Source organism: Hoplias malabaricus, chromosome 16 (assembly GCF_029633855.1).
Source record: "Hoplias malabaricus isolate fHopMal1 chromosome 16, fHopMal1.hap1, whole genome shotgun sequence".
Taxonomy (NCBI): domain Eukaryota; kingdom Metazoa; phylum Chordata; class Actinopteri; order Characiformes; family Erythrinidae; genus Hoplias; species Hoplias malabaricus.
Genome location: NC_089815.1, coordinates 23288281 through 23305303, shown reverse-complemented (window position 1 = coordinate 23305303; position 17023 = coordinate 23288281). Strand labels below are relative to the sequence as shown.

Below are 17023 nucleotides of genomic sequence, written 5' to 3'. Positions count from 1 at the left end.
GACGATCAATCTCGACTCCAAGGGCCAAAGTAATTGGTTCTGCATCAGAGCCCCAGCAATTGTAGGTAGTGACAGATGAATGAATTGCTTGAATGCAACGAGGGGGAGAAGAGAAGGGGTATAAAAAGCGGGTTTTTCTGTATTCTTTGAGCAAATGAGGCTGAACAGGGCCGTTAATTAGGCCCGTATGAACTGCAGCTTGACAGCAAACTTTCAGAGCAAATCACAGGAAAGAGGGGGGGAAGAAAAAGCCAAGAATGTGCATTTTAGCGAGTGTGAAAGGAATCCGTGATTATCCGGATGAGACAGCCATAATGAGGACAGGCCGACTGGAAACACTCGGCAGAATGAACACTGAGAGCGCTGCAGTGAAAGAGAAGGATGTCACGAGCACAAAAATCAAACCCAATTGTTTGGAGTATTTTTCTTTCTCCCTATAATCCTATGATATGTGAAATTGAAAAAGGGAATTCTCATTGCCAATGGCAAGCCTGCTGACTGCAGCAGATGCACTGAACTGCTTTGTGATGACCAAACCTAGACCAAAAGTGAAGCAAAAACATTTGTTACTCAAGGAGCGCATGTTTTTAATTAAGACAAATTCAGAATTTCATTCCCATCAAATTGTGAAGTGGGGCTTTCGAGGTAAGCTGAGTCTACACATGAGCTTTGAAGAAGAGTATGATGAGAGAGGCAGGGACTAATTTCATATTCGTATGTCTCTGTATAAAGAATTAAGGTGTAGAGTTACATCTAAGCCAGGTTTAAGGCATTAGGGCAGGGGTCACATAGAGGCTGACCTTGGTCTAAGTCCGGAACCAGGCAGTCTTTTCTGGACCTGGGGCTGTATTCACAAAGCCTGCCTAAGGAAACATTCATGAAGTAACCTAAGAAGAACTAAGACGTTCATATGGATGTTCTTAAAAGCCATTCTCCAAAAATCTTAAAAATTTCTAAAATACTGTCTTAATTTTTTTCTCAAAACACTTCATCTTTTTTTTTCTTCTGAAGGCAATGTGTAATGAAGCCACTCACGTTGCATTTTACAGTTTATAATAAAAGAATCAAACATTATTATCTTTATTCAATTAAATCTGTGCAGCTGGTAGGAAAATAGATGAAAAGAACAATTAAACCAAGTGTTCAAAAATGTAAATAAACAAAAAAAAAAAAAACCAATAACATATCTTTTTAAATAGTAATTGTTCAAAGAATTTTTCTTAAAAGAAAAGTAAAGAAAAAAATTAGATTTTTTTGACCTGATTAAATAACAAACACAGGGCAGGGATCCAGACACCGCTGTTCAGGGGCTAATAAAATAGCCCATGGGACAAAATAAAAGCTCTTTTGTGACACTTTTGAGAAAACATAATTGTGTGCTGTAAATACAGAAACACTATATATAAGGTAACTGCTGAAATAAGAATGTGAGTTCTCGTAACAGTGAAGTCTGTTTACATCCCGCCCTTCAACAAAAAAAAGCCAATTAGCTTTCTGGTAATGGAACAAGTCCTGCCCTCCAGCAAGAAAGAAGAAACCAGCTTGCTGGTTATACCATGAGCAGAGGAGGGTGGAGGTTATTGTGAAGCTAGTGGAAAACCGCTCAAGTCATTAGACACTATTTTAATATGCACATTGTTTTCTATAGCATTAATTTATATTTTATTTAACTTTAAATGGGAAAATAACATTTTATTTATATGTATAGTATTTTTATTTATAATTCTTCAGATTCAGTGTGAAAACTGACAAATATTGGTAAAATATATTAAATTATAACTGTAATTGTAATTGTATTTGACATTAGGTTGTTGTTAACTACATAAAATGTAGATATATCTACTAGGCTACTTCAATATACAGGATATGGCACTGAATATAATGCAATTTAGACATTACAACGTTCCGAACATTGGCTTGAGGGCATTTTCTCTAACTGGACCTTAATGAATTTTAATTAAATACCCCTGCATTAGGGTAATTTTCTCTTACAATATGACTTCTGATGATGGAATTTTGATGAGCAGAGAAGGGTTTAAGGGTGTTAATCGATGACTGGAGGAGGACTTTAAAATAGATAAAACTCTGAAATAATGAAATAAGGAAATTCAATCCAAAGTTTTGGAATTAACCAGTTTGTGTAATTTGTTCTTGTATCTTCTAGATTATGCATTTGAGCTTCACGATCAGAGTAAAGGAAGCATGCTTCCTTTACAATATGCCTGTAAGAATTAATCTGTAATATTAAAACATAAACACAAACAGTAAATGATGCGAAAGCGCAGCTGTGGTCTCTTTCTGTTTTTTTTTGTTTTTCGGCATCGGTGAAAACTTTTTTTATAGTGGCTTTGGTTATGGAATACATGCACTCACAAATGTAATCCAGACCCACCCTGGAATCTTTAAGTGAAAGCAGGAAACACTCAAATCAGTCATTCATACACTCACACTTGTGGACGTTTTCACACAACCAAACCACCTACCAACTTTGTGAGAAGAAACCAGAGCACCCGGAGGAAACCCATGCAGTCACAGGAATAACACACCAAGAAACTATTCACAGACAGACAGTGACCGGAGGTGAGCACCTAGGAGCCCCAAGACCCTGGAGCTGTGCCTAAATTGATGCTTTAAACCAAAGTGGAGAGAAGGCTAATCATTATGACCCAGTTCTGACCCATCTGCAGCTGCATGCTTTCTTCACCACTCAGTGAACACTTGGATAAACTGAGTGCACTGCAGCTCTGAGTTGTCGCATACTTTAGCAGAGAAGTCAGAGAACCATCTCTGATTGTATGGATAAACACTGAATTGTCAAAGGTTTGCAGACACCCACTCACTCAATATTTCTTCTGAAGTCAAGGATGTTGTTCCTTCCTTTGTTACATGAACAGTACCTTTTTCTTCTTTTTCTTTCAACTGTTTCTACAGTTGAATGCCTGAGTCAGTAAAAGCTGCACCTCATAACAGCAGAAATTAACAGAAACAGAAATTTTGCAATTAGTATTTTACCCCAACGTTTTCTTAAGCTTCAATTATCAAACACTATTCTGTGCACCTTTAGTGTGCAGAAATGGAGGAAACTCCAGCCATGAATCATGTGGACCTAATGGAGCTCTGCTCCCAGCTGAGCTGACCCTCAAACACATTTACACACTCATGCACACAGCCTGCTTCCACTTCACTTCAAGTGATACTGCACTTCAGAATCACAGAGGCAACATGCTGCAGGTGAATTTCACATGACCTTCAAGATATCACTGACTTCCTGAACTGACTTTCACTGAAGCCATCTGAAGTTCAGACATGTGTGGACAGAACTGTACCTGGTAGTTCCTGAGCTCAGCGATTTTCTCATGCTGTACAGCAGAGTCATTCCAGATGAGGTTAGCTGTTTCGTCCTCATCTCTGGTTTTATGGAAGGCCAACTCCCCTATCGCAATACGAACTGCAAACAATAAAGAAAAAACGTCTTTACACTATTAAAACATTAGGGATATGTAGTAGGTCATGCCCCTTTCATAAACAAACATTATTTCTTTGTCAGGCTTGAGGGCAGTGGTTAGTAAGGGACAATGAACAATCCCTGAAGAACCTATATGACAATTAAAAAGCCTATCATGACAACCAACATAAACCTATATGGAAATGTACAACAAGTTATTTTCACCAAGTGTCAGTTGTCAGCAGAAATATTCCTTTATGTAAATGCTGAAAACAATAACATATTCCATCATGTACCTGGATGACCCTCCATTATATGAGCAAGTAGTGTGACTGTAGCTGCAAGAGCATTAAATCTCATGGAGGAAATGTTCGAAAGCAGTATTTACCTCCTGTGCACCTGGTGCCACGTAGCCTGCAGAAATGCCTTTTTCAAAGAGATAAATGAATGGCCTATAATGCATTCAAATCCCAATGGTTGCTGAAAGCCTAAGATAGGTGGCGTACAAATTTGGACATTAATCCAGTGACTATTCATTATTAAGCCACTAATGAAATATTCATATGCCCTAACGAAACAGGGTATTAGTTATTTCTCCAATACTCCAAAACATTAAAGATGCTAGAGCTAATGTTGTGTAATCACACTTTTGCTTGATAAAAAAAAATCCTTTCTCGTGTCAACCTCAATTGTTCGTGGCAGTTAAAGTGCTATTTCAAACCAATATTTGCCTCAATTAGCTAATTAGCCCAGGAATGGTAGTGCTAAAACCTGTTTTGGTTGTAATGTGATCTCAGCTGCTGCAATATAAACCTCACTCCGCTGATAAACCTCATTGTGTCATTACCACTTAGACTAAAGCACTTTAAAGTCCAATTAGCGCTACGTCGAGGGACGTGACGGAGTTGATGGGTAACTCTTTGTTTGTTTCTGTGCCGGTATGTTTAAGGAAAGAGCTGTGGCGAGTCCTGTTAAAAGGGCACGAACATGACATGCTAATAACTAACTACTATGATGATAGAAAAGAATGCTTTCATATCCCAGAGCGGACGCGGTGTCCGCTGAATCTTCTGGTATAATTATGCTCACTGAGGCTACACAGAAACACTCTACATGTGCTATGCAATTAACACCAACAGAAAATACCACATGAGGACAGAAAAGTTGTCTAATCCTAAAGCTACATTTTGCACTTGTAAAATTACAGACTGTAGTCTCACTAATACATACTGCAGGCCATCGATTGCTCTGCATACTTTATTAGTCCCTTTCACCCTGCTTTTATTTTGCTCCAGACAGTGACAATATATGTCTGCATTTAAAAGGCTTAAACCCTAAATACAATTGTTATGCTGGTAATAACAATAAAAGAAAACATTTACTATTGAATGCGTTCTCTGTGAATACACCACTCATCAGATTCATCCACTCTACAAAGAGATCGCATGGCAACACATGTTTAATCTTCCACAAACCTTCCTCAATTACAAATCTCACCAGAGAGATCTCTAAAGCCTCGGATCCCCAAAACTTATAGACAAACGCTTTAAATTCAACAAACGAATAAGCCATATTTCACTTTCATGTGCCCTGAGGAAGATGCGTCCTCTTGCAATTAGTGTTAGAACCTTCATAAGTAAAGTGACTTGAGATTACTTAACAACTAAATGAGGTTTAAAGAGATAGGCATGCAGTTTACAAAGGGCTAACTGGTGGGGAATAAGATTCTGTTATTTGTAAATGACATTAGCATCATTGAATCACTGCACCAAGAAACTTCAGAGACCAAACTTTCATAGTTGTGATTTAAAGCAACATTCCCTAGTATTCTTACCTTAAAAGTACAACTTCAAATTCATTGTGATGCTCCACTGATCTGATGTAAGGAGGATAGAGCCTGTGTTGTTGCTACTTCAGGCTCAGTACTGCAGAGACTTCACTATGTAATTTCTGGAGGAGGGTAGGAAACCGACCCTGGAAACTCACCTTGATTTCAGGACAGTGCTGTAAAAAGTTAACTACACTTTGCGAATGAAGGGGGAGCCCAGGAGCCAAAATAACTTTGAAAATTGTGATTTTCCATCAAAATATCACCACATGACATGAGTTTTTGTTGATGTTTTAATTATTGAAAGTGTTTTTACAATAAAAAAAGAATATAATATAATGTTGATAGACAGGCCTAGGTTTCGTACCTATCTCATATTTGGTTCCTGCCACGTTGGCGGTGATGACGCCTTTCTTCTTCTTGGTGCGCACCTTCCTCTTGACACCATTCTGATTGGACAGAGCAGGCGGCACATTCACGGGGGACGTCCTTTGATCCTCTGGAGAAAATCCAGTCACAATATTAGAGAGAGAGAGAGAATACGGGCAAAGTGGTGAGATCACAACTATGATGCCTATGGCTGGCATCATATCTGGAACTAACGTAATGCAAATGACATTTTTGCATTTTGAGAGCAGAGAAAAACAGAAGGCTCCGTTCTGCTGAAGATGACCTTCTGTTATCATTCAGCCTTCGTATGCACTGTCAGGGCTTTGAACTGGTTTTACCCAGTCCTCTCCTGTCTCTGTCTCTCTCTCTCTCTCCTTGCTGTGGTGTACATGAACTAACGATCCATATCAGACCTAGAGAAAAGTGTCAATCTGAGTGGGCAATATGAATATACTGCTACTGTGATAAATTACCCTACAATATGCTTTCGTATTTACGTCTAGTGTGTCAGAAAATGATTGATTTAAAGGGACAATTACAATTTTCCTTATTGTTGCTTTAATTTGTGTAAATGTGCTTCTGTTGTATGCTACTAAAAATATTTGCCAAATGATCCACCCTTTACTGGTCACACTCACCTCCATCATTGGGGAGTGAGGGCATCTCAGGGGCAGGAGGGTCACCACTCTCCTCCACCAAGCCTCTAGGACTGGCCAGCACCACTCAGCACAGGTCTACCTTGTCTGTCCTCTCTGTGTGGAATATTGACCAGCGGGCTGCAGGATCATTGAGCCCTCGTAGTCCGTTTTTCTCCGGCTCGCTCTCTCACTCTCCGCTGGTGGAGGGGAGGGAAGGGAAGGGGGGAAGAGGAGGAAAGAGGGGAGGGGGGTTGGGGCTTTTTCTCCCAGACAGCGTAGCCACAGTGCATTTATAAGGTTGAACAGGGGGATGGATGAGGTGTCTGCTGAGACAGATAGAGAGAGAGAGAAAAAGAGAGAGAGAGAGAGGTTGGTTATGTTTACAGAGGCATGAGAAACTTCAGTACGGATGGGGAGAGTACAGTGGCTGGAATGGTGTTTGATGCACTGCTCCAGCTTTTCTGAAACATATCAGTCAACCTGACATGGCTGGTCTCGCCTGGCCGAACGCCCTCTGACACTGACGCGTGTCTGCCCGACCTGCAGCACTTGACTGAGGATTTCAGCAGTTGTTAAGAGCAGATGACAACTTTCTGTCTTCCGTCTGTCAAATGAAACATTAATGCATCCGCTCTAATGAAGAACTTCGGTTTTGCATTTTTCAAGCAGCGTGGCTGTACGACTGCAATCTGTGTCATAAATTGTGATGGTCTTCTGTGACATTTTGAGGGTTTGTTTGTCATCTTTTATCCTGAGTTTTGGGCCTGGTTTAAAATTTAATTTGAAATATAATTATTTTAGGCTGTTCATCTTCTGAAGGGGCAGCTGTAAAAAAATGCATTGGACAACACTGACCTCTAGTGGTACATTTATGAAATACACAGAAAGGGCCTATTACAAATTAAAGACATAATAATTAGAAAAGAAATTCACACAGTTAAAAGCGGTTAATATGAGAGTATGGTATTTTTATGATTAACTGCATCACAATTCACTTTTCTGAGTATATTCGGGCACCAGACACTCACTTGCTTTTTTACAAAAATATAAACAGACTGTTTAAAAGAAAAAAAACACCATTCATCCAGTCTTTACACACAAATTCCTCCACAAAGTGAGAGGAAAACTCAATCAAATCTCGTCAGATCAAACCAGCAGTGAGAATGGTTCGGCCCAATTAGGTGAAATAGGGGAATGTGTAATTTAGACACAATCCTGTAGCTTTTATTTCATTCCTAAAGCCAAAAAAGCTTTGGATTAGAGTAAGACCACATTCACAGATAAATGTCAAAAGTGGGATAACTAGAGGTACACTGATATAAAAAAATTGCTCTAGCCAATTTGAACACCATTGAAGACAAATATTACAGACCAAAATTTAAAATCTGTGGTCAGAATTACAGAAGATATAAAGCTATATACACACACACAAACACATACACACACATGCGCTGTATTTACAATGACCAAGCATGCTTAACCCTGAAATGCTACATGCTACTTAAATTATAAACCTGGATGTATATGATTTCATTTCATGGACAACAATTAAATAATTACAAACAGTCTTTTTTTCAGTTAAATATATTAGATATTGTAGTTATCCCCCAGCAGGTACACTATTTTTCCATTATACTGTGTAAAACATGTCGTGAATAAAAGAATCTGCTGCTACTGTTCTTTTTAATACTATGTGGCATACTTTTAACGCTGAACCTATCCAAAATGTGCCTCTCTGTAGCATGGGATTTGCTCCATATTTGGTCCAATGCAGTGCTGTAATTAAGGTCAGCTCATATTAAATAACAAGACCCTTATACTGTATAAACATATAGCTGTAACATATTGCAGTGTTATATATTTTAAGTACATTGTCTATGCTTCCAGTAAAGTGTCTTATTGCTGAAGAGTGAAAGTAGTTGCACACTTCTTACACTTCTCCTTTTCTATAATACAATAATCAGGTCATGCTTTATTGCTCTTATCCCCGTTGCAAATATGTCGCCAGGTTGATAATCGGGCCATACAATTACACAGTGAGTGCTTTTTGAAATTTCAATCTAGATCCATACATGACTGAACAGGAGGAAACCAGAGAGGAGGTCACAGGAGGCCTGAGGAGCTGCAGCTCAAGCTCAGCCACCCCCAAGGTGGTGTACTGCTCAACAAGGCGAACACCCCGCCATCTACGGCTTAATCCATTCACTCTGCCATCCCATTAACTCTGTGTGCGCCTGCTATCTGCAGAGCTCTCTCTCTCTCTCTCTCTCTCTCACACACACACACACACACACACACTCTCTCTCTCCCTCTCTCTCTCTCACTCTCTCTCTCTCTCTCTCTCTCTCTCTCTCTCTCTCCCCCCTCAGTGCCCCCTCAGCCAATCTCACTCTGCCCATTCAGCAAGAAAGCCTTTCAAATTTAGGCTATGTCATTCCCCCAGAGGGACCTGAGCTGTCTGACAGATATTCAATAATGTACTTTCTATAATGATGCACCCATGCTCAATTGATTAAAAAAAAAAAAAGAAGTAGTATGTCACAGAGCATTAAACTTGTCCACAAATACCTAAGCCATTCTCAAGTGGACTAGTTCTCTATTTACAGAGTTATAATCTATTCTTCCTTGTTTATGCTTTCTCTATAAAAAAAAAAAAACAGAGACATATGACACAGTGGTGACTGATAACTGACTGTAAGAAACTACACACATCATTTTCAGATAAATTGTGACATTCTGTGAAGAAATTAAAGGAGAATTAAATACATTTTTACAATTCTTATTTTCCTGAACCTTTATTTAACTTACCAAATGCAAAGAAAAGATTTCCAATGTTTTCACTCCCCAACTTGTGTAAATATAAACAAATTTGATGTCTTCAACACATTCCAAATAAGTTGACAAGGGCCAAATAAGAATAGAAGTGCATAGGTTATTCGAACGTTTCTGAAGTATAAAAGTATAAGCAGGTGAATATAAAATGTATAAAAGTAGTTTTCACTGAAGGCTGAGTCTTTGAAAGAAAAATAAGTCATTGCTCATAAACTTGTTAAATATTCATTCATTCATTCATTATCTGTAAGCGCTTATCCAGTTCAGGGTCATGGTGGGTCCAGAGCCTACCTGGAATCATTGGGCGCAAGGCAGGAATACACCCTGGAGGGGGCGCCAGTCCTTCACAGGGCAACACAGACACACACGGACACTTTTGAGTCACCAATCCACCTACCAACGTGTGTTTTTGGACTGTGGGAGGAAACCGGAGCACCCGGAGGAAACCCACACAGACACGGGGAGAACACACCAACTCCTCACAGACAGTCACCCGGAGTGGGAATCAAACCCACAACCTCCAGGCCCCTGGAGCTTCAGGCCCCTGCTGCGCCACTGTGCCACCCTTGTTAAATATTGTTAAGTAGTATTGTTAAATAGATAAAAAGAAAAAAAAAAAACATTTTTCAATGAAAGATTGCACTTAATATTGTGAAAAGATTCAGGAAATCTCTGGAAATAAAAGTCCATGTACATTAAGGCCAGACACCAATGCTGAATGATCGTGACCTCCAAGGTCCTCTCGGATATTTAAAGAACTGTAGAAATGTGTGCTGTGGTCAGAGAAGTCAATGTTTCAGCTTGTTTTCCGTGATAATGACAAAAATGTACAACCCACACATGGGTGACTTGAGTAAGTGTCCATTATTACGGCCTGTTAACTAACAAATCACAGATTAATGTTTTTACTAACATTTACAAAATGTCCTAACTTTACTGGAAATAGGGTTTGCACATAACAGCTGACTGCTCATAGATGTGGATTTTAATCTAATGGTAGATACAGGATTATCACTTGCAGACTAATTACGGTTTATAAAAGAAAAGCTGAATGTGATTGAAATTAATTTATTAAATGAATAATCTTTTTAAAACAATAGTATTTGTAATTACTTTTCAATTGTGCAAGGTAAAATAAAGGTATCCAGTACTTGAGAAGAGAGATACCGTAACTGAAAGCCTACTAAATAAATTAAATAAAAATAGCCAAAAGATTGTAGTGAGATATAATACAAAAGAGCCAGTGATCAAACAAAGCCAACACTGGTTCAAACGGAAACAACACTCTCTAATGGTTCTGACCATTCACATCTCTACTGCACTAAAGATACCACGTGTTGTTTAAGCACCAGAGGGAGTGCTATAACGTGAGATATTGGCTGTACACCAGTACCAGTGTCTCACGTTATAGCGCCAACCTCGAGTGTATTATTGCGATTATACCACAGTTCATTATCGCCGTTTTAATATTAGGTTTTAAGATAAAAAAAAAGTTAAAGACAATGAAAATGATTCTTCCGCGAGGAAAAATTGTTCCATTCCATCACACATTCCAAACAAGGTTATATTATTCAGAGCTGCCCTCTGTCTAAATCAGGACAGAAGCAAACATTAACACATCAAGTCACTAAAATGTCATGGTTTAACCATTGTTTACTAAACAATGCTGATTTCTCTCTAAGTTAAAAGTGAGTATTTGGAGCATCGCTCCAAAAAAGACGCACCTCAATTCGAGTTAAACACAATCACAGAAACCACATAAATGTAGCAATTTACTTCTATTTATTTCCGATTTTCTTTTGTTTACAAATCAGAAAGCAGATAATGATCCACTATACCATAACTCTCTAATTTAGGGTACTTTAAGGTGCGCAAACAGAAAATGAACCGGTTCCTCATTGGGTGAAAAAGTCCAGGTACAGTCTTGTAAGAGCAGGCGTCGTTGCTAGGTTACATGTATTTTTCAGAGTGATACCTGAAGAGCTTCGGTCAGAGTGCCATTATCATGTAATATTGGCACTCCTGTAACATCTCTCAGCCAATCACAACGCAGTTTCGGAACTAACAATGGCATAATAGATGATATATATCAGACATGCAGATTCAGCTGGACACGTGAGCGCGACAGTGCAAATGCAGGTGTTTCTCTGAGCTACTGATCTGAGAGCAGTTGGACTAAACTATGGACCAACACAAAAGAATCATATAAGGCACTCAGTGAGTGATCCACAAAGAGCTCAGTGTAAAAGTGGCTCTGACACACAGATACTGAATAACTAACCCGTTAAAAAACAGATCGGCCCTTAGAATAAAGACAAAGCGACACTGTCATACTGATCCTGTAACGTCACACAGAATAATAGCCATGATGACAAACAAGCAACTTATTTGGGTGGGGGTTGTGCCTCAGTAGTAATCTAGAACAGCTGACCCTAACTCATTTAGCCAGAGAACGAATGTCTTCTGTTATTATGATTTAATTACAACAACTGCTATTTTCATACAAATATTTACTCAAATACATTCTACATTTTGTCACTGCCGATACCAAGCACTACCTAGGTCTCTTCCAGTCACACAATGCTACAAAGGGGCTAGCAGAGTCACTTCTGCACTCTTTGGCTGAGGCATCACTAGGAATCAAATTCACAATCTTTCAATAACAGAGCCAACCCCTAGAAAGTTACTCAGCACCTGGGGCCCACAACAACTGCTATTCTGTTACATCTGAATTACCAATAGCAAACAAATACTGATCTGAAGGGGTTTCAAGGTACATAGAGAACAAGTGTGTGTGGACTGAATGTTGAGTGTTGATTGTAAAGCGTCCTTGGGTTTCTAGAAAGGTGCTATATAAGCATAAGTTAAATAATGTTTAATCCATAAACTTATAATACAGTATTTTGTCCATGTAATATACAGTAGTGCATCAAAGAGCCATAGGAACACACATTAATAATTCACTCCTAGGTATAAATAATTTAGAGGTGACGCTGCTCCTGTGATTTCTTACATACTTGTATTTTATGAACTAATTTGCACAAAATGCTGCTCGAATCAGCCCTACAAAGTGATGCATGGTGTAAACATGACAGTTTTGACTAGATGTGCTGAAGTTACCAAGATAGTTTAATTACAAAAATTCTAAAAAAATAAAAAATAAAAAAAAAAAAAAACAGAAAAAAATGCAAGGGTAAGTTTCATTTTTGAATATATGAATATCCAAAAAAAAAAAAAAGAATAATGATGCTGTGAGTAACCTATACCATTCTAATCTGCTTTCCTCTCTTAGTATCAGAAGGGCGATTAACACCTAGCATTAACACACAGTTTAGACTGGATCATAAGCAGACAACAAAGAGTACTAGCGTGAATGTTGTTGAGTGTGTCGGAGACATCTAAGCACTACCACTAAAGAGTTTACCGCCCTTTAGGGTTCACACTAAAATGACATATGGCCATGTGTCTCGGACCACTAAAACTCCCTTGGAAGTTTATTTAGAGACACATACGGCCATATAACATTTTAGTGTGAACTATAAACAGTGCATGATACATTCCTAAGAGCACTAAAGCACCACTTTCAAATCATGCAGCTGCACAGCTTCTTTCATCCACCTTCCTTTAAACTAAAGTCTGTAGAAGACATTGTTGACAATGAGCAAAACAAGAGAGACTTTAGAAATTGAGCACAGTGGCCAACTTTTAAGTATGAAAGGAGTGACCACTGGAAACACATTCTAGATGCATGGAAATACTGGTGTTGATCAGGTGAGATTATTTAGATATCGCCTCTTCTTTAGTTTTCCACCCAGTGACCCCACTTCCAACCCACCAATGTATCTATGTTCTAAGTAGTACAAAAAAACTGTAAAGTATGATGTACATTATTTAAAAAAATTTTTTAGCACAAGTGCATTCTGCGCCTGAGAAAACCTGTTTAGGTCACAGAGCCTGGCAGATATCTCTTTGTGTTCATCTTAGAACACATGGCAGTTTCTGGTAAGTAATCTGTGCCTAATATTGTATAGATAAAAAAACTAAATAATAGGTAAAATGCTAAAACAAGGCTGTCCCTTTTTACAAAATGTAGGTTTTGCTGCTTATTAGAAGCATACAAACACATTGTTGATTATGGAACTGATTATTTAAATTCTAACATGTAAAAATAGCATAGTTTAGCATAGCAAACTCTTATTAAACACTGCTGTCCACCATAATTTCAAATGCAAGACTGAGACATGGCTCCAGAAAGATTCTGGTTTTATTGTAGTTCACAAACTTATGTTGTTTATCTTCAATGTTGACTAACACTTTTCAATTCTTTATTCATTTAATCAGTGTTCTAGAAGGAAATTACTTATTATACACTCTGAAATATGTATTGCTGCTCACTACACTATCACAGCTATATACTAACTACATCATATACTATACAGTAATAAAAAAATATTACATGATAAGTGGAATATACCAAATAAATACTTATTATACTTATTGCAATATTTTTGAGAATCTACACAGAAAATGAACAAGAAGCAGTAGTTGACACTGGACACTGATATTTAAATTACATGCGCATAGTGTCTGTGTGTCTAAAATAAACTCTGGAACATACGGCCTTGGCCACATTAAACTCTAAATAAAGTGAGATATAACTAAATAAAGTGGTATAGAACATAGCAATACAAAAACAAACTGCTGGGTGTAGTTTAATCAGTCTACCATCAACTTAAAATGAAAGGAGGAACAAGATACACAGGACATGAAATAGAAAATATGAAATGTTTTTTTTCACTTGTGGTAGTGTGGTATTTTATTGGTTTGTAGTCAGTTATATTAACCACTACTACTCACGGCACTGCTTTATGAAAAAACATGATCTGAGTGATCTAGTGTTACTGACACATAAACAAATTACCACAATGTGTTGAATGATTGTTAATGAAGCATTTAGCTAATTCGTTTACCTATCAAATAAGAAAATACAGGAGTTATCACTGAATGGCTTTCTCACCGTATCTCATTCATCTTTGGTGTATGTTCTGTTAGGGATCACTGTTTGTTATTTATCAGATGAAGGCTAATAGGATATGAATTACACATGTATAACATATTGGCTCTAATCTACTAAGAGTTGTCAGATTAGCAATTCAGCCAATGAGTGGCTTTAGTGGAATGACCCAGTAAGAGGATTTATTGAGACCATTACCTTACATCTTTACGGTTCTACAGAGGTACAGCCTTCAACAAGATGATTAAGTATTTCTAAACATCTACACAAAGTTAGAAAGAAGTGCATAACCTTGAGAAATCACACAATGGTCTCAGAAATACATACATTATCTCGAATTTCATGTTGTTGGTTTTAAATCGTTTTCACTTTACTATGGTGACTTTATCAATCTCTCCAATGACAGATTAGAAAATGTGCTAATAAGAAAGCAAAACACAGTAATATAAGATATGTACTATTCTGCCTCACTGTTGTTCTGAAATATTTGGCCTTAATGCCATAAAGCCGGGAGACATCAGCCATTTACAGAATTATAACAGAGTTTACAGAACCTTTCATTAAAAAAACTAATGTGAAAGTATTAAAGGTTTAGGCTCTGAGCTGCAATTATCTCACTTTCACGCTTAAGGCACAGCATGCAGCATTAAGTCCTTAATATTTAATTTAACTTCAAAATATTAGACTTCAAAACAACAGTAAATAAACACATTCGCATTTAGGACTGATCAATGAAGCAAGTCTGTTAACTGTGTACAGTTCAGATTGTCTAATTCAGACTACTTGATAGAAGTCTTAGGTTTCCAAGGGTACATTTGTAGAAATGCACAATAGTACTGAAGTCATTAGACAGATGTTAACCAACATTTTAAACCAAAGTTGTATACATGATTAAATGATAATTTATAGAGAAAATGTAGGTGACACAGTATCTGAGTTCATTTATGTTACTGCATTTATAACCAAATGGAAATAGATATTACACATTTATATGTCTGTCATGCTAATCCAGTAGGATGCAGTCCCAATTTCAACGTTCTGTAAATGTCTATGTGCCATGAAAAACATTGGACATTTGTAATCATCCCTTAGGAGCTTATCAGCACATCATTACTTTACAATCAAAATGCAGTGTTAACATGTACACCATGTACAAGTTCAATCAAATCTGTACAAGGGAGTACCAAGTGCACTGAGCTAATGGTCATTATTGGCCAGCTGTATATCAGAATAGACTCCCACTGTTCGAAAAGGAATTTCAACAGTTCTTCTAAAATTCAGTAATTTTATTTTTAAAAAATGAAAATTCATACAGAATGTTCTGATAAAAAACAGTGCAAAGAAAAACAACTCACAGACTCAGATTACTTTACATTAGTGGTCTTAAGAACCAGTCACAATTTCCAAAAAGCAAAAATACCCATATTTTTACAAATCAAAAACTATGGTACTTTCAGGATTACTAATCCTTACAACCTCGCCATTATGTGTGAATTGTAACTAGGTCTGAGAAATGAGTAATCTTTATAAATCCACAGTTTGTATGTATGCAATTTTCAAATCATAACAACTGTAATTTTAATTACTGCCTACAAAACTTGAACTTTTAAATATAATGGCATTAGACCCGTACAAAGCAACAAAGCACTGTGCTATGTTCATAACAACAACAACTCAAAATAAAAGACTTCTGGGTTCTTCTTAATTATTTAAACAGGGCTGGACCCTAATTTATAGAAATCACTGATATGTAAATATGGGCCAGAAAAATCACCCACTAATCGTACACATCAGCAGTGAACACCTCTGACACCTCATTCCTAACACCACCGTTTGTAAAAAAGAATAACTGAAGCATTTTTAAAGCAGACCACTGTAAATGGTGCTATATCCCTAGTGACCATCCCTGCATTCGTAGGCCTATATAAGGGTTTCAATCAGGTCCTCAGCCATAAAACAGGCCGTAAGCATATGGATTCACAGATTACACCTCCGACGGCCTGCTCTTATTATGGCTTGCAGTTGTGGTATCCACAGAGTAATCTAGTCTAACAATTTTGAATGGACCCATTGACGCTTATTAATGTCATTACAAGGAGACACCTTAAGACCACCCCTCAGTCCAGGAAAGCATCATATGTGTGTGTCCATGGCCCAGATTCATACTGCGGATTTAACGTTACAATTCAAATATACAAAGTCGCAAAGGTAAACATTGTGCTTTTAAACCTGAGAATTCACAAGTATCTCTCCGAGAGAGAGAGAGAAGGAGACAATGCAATTTAGCCAGTGTCTGTGCTAACGTTAGCTCGCATACTGTTTGGATTCAGCATCTTTCTCCACTGATTTAGCTCGGCTGGCACCCTATTCGACCTTCCACCTTAAATGGTGCAGCTGTTCCACTGTGTGTACATGTAACTGAACGCAACGGCTGCACCATTTAAGGTGGAGCGGAATATTCGAATAAGAAGCTAACTTCAGGTCCGTGCAATCATTAATGTATCGTAAACGTTAACGTCGCGGGCTCTCAACATTACCTGAACACTTGCTCCAGTCTTTCTTACTCTTTCTCTTTCGCGCTCTCTCCCTTTGTTGCTTTCCTGCCTCCTTTTCTTTCTTTTCCCTCGCTGAATATGCCCTGTTTTGCTGACAAAGCTGGCTGTATTGCCTTGAGTTGACAATATTATAGCCACTGAGTGTAAATGGACCTGTCCGGTGCTGTGTAGTCAACACAAGTGTATACAGTGAGGCGGCGGACTGAATCATTCCTAAACAAGGGGGGCCTGTATGTTAGCCAGGCCACATCAAATTCTCTCTCTAAGAAAACACATAGGTATAATCATTTTTATTTTTTCGTTTAGACTTTTTAGCATTAT

General features: G+C 37.9%; 1 protein-coding gene across 7 annotated transcripts in view; it reads right to left on the bottom strand.

Annotated features, from left to right (window-relative positions):
* Positions 1-16855, bottom strand: part of ttll7 (tubulin tyrosine ligase-like family, member 7) — a 108357-nt gene extending 91502 nt beyond the window's left edge. For all 7 annotated transcript variants that reach the window (XM_066647460.1, XM_066647462.1, XM_066647466.1 and 4 more), the window contains exons 1-4: positions 16685-16855; positions 6302-6624; positions 5641-5772; positions 3327-3448 (exon numbers count right to left, since the gene is read on the bottom strand). In XM_066647460.1, the coding sequence (XP_066503557.1) occupies positions 3327-3448; positions 5641-5772; positions 6302-6326 (279 nt within the window). In that variant the 5' untranslated portion in view covers positions 6327-6624; positions 16685-16855. The remainder of the gene's footprint in view (positions 1-3326; positions 3449-5640; positions 5773-6301; positions 6625-16684) is intronic.
* Between the last annotated feature and the right edge of the window lie 168 nt (positions 16856-17023).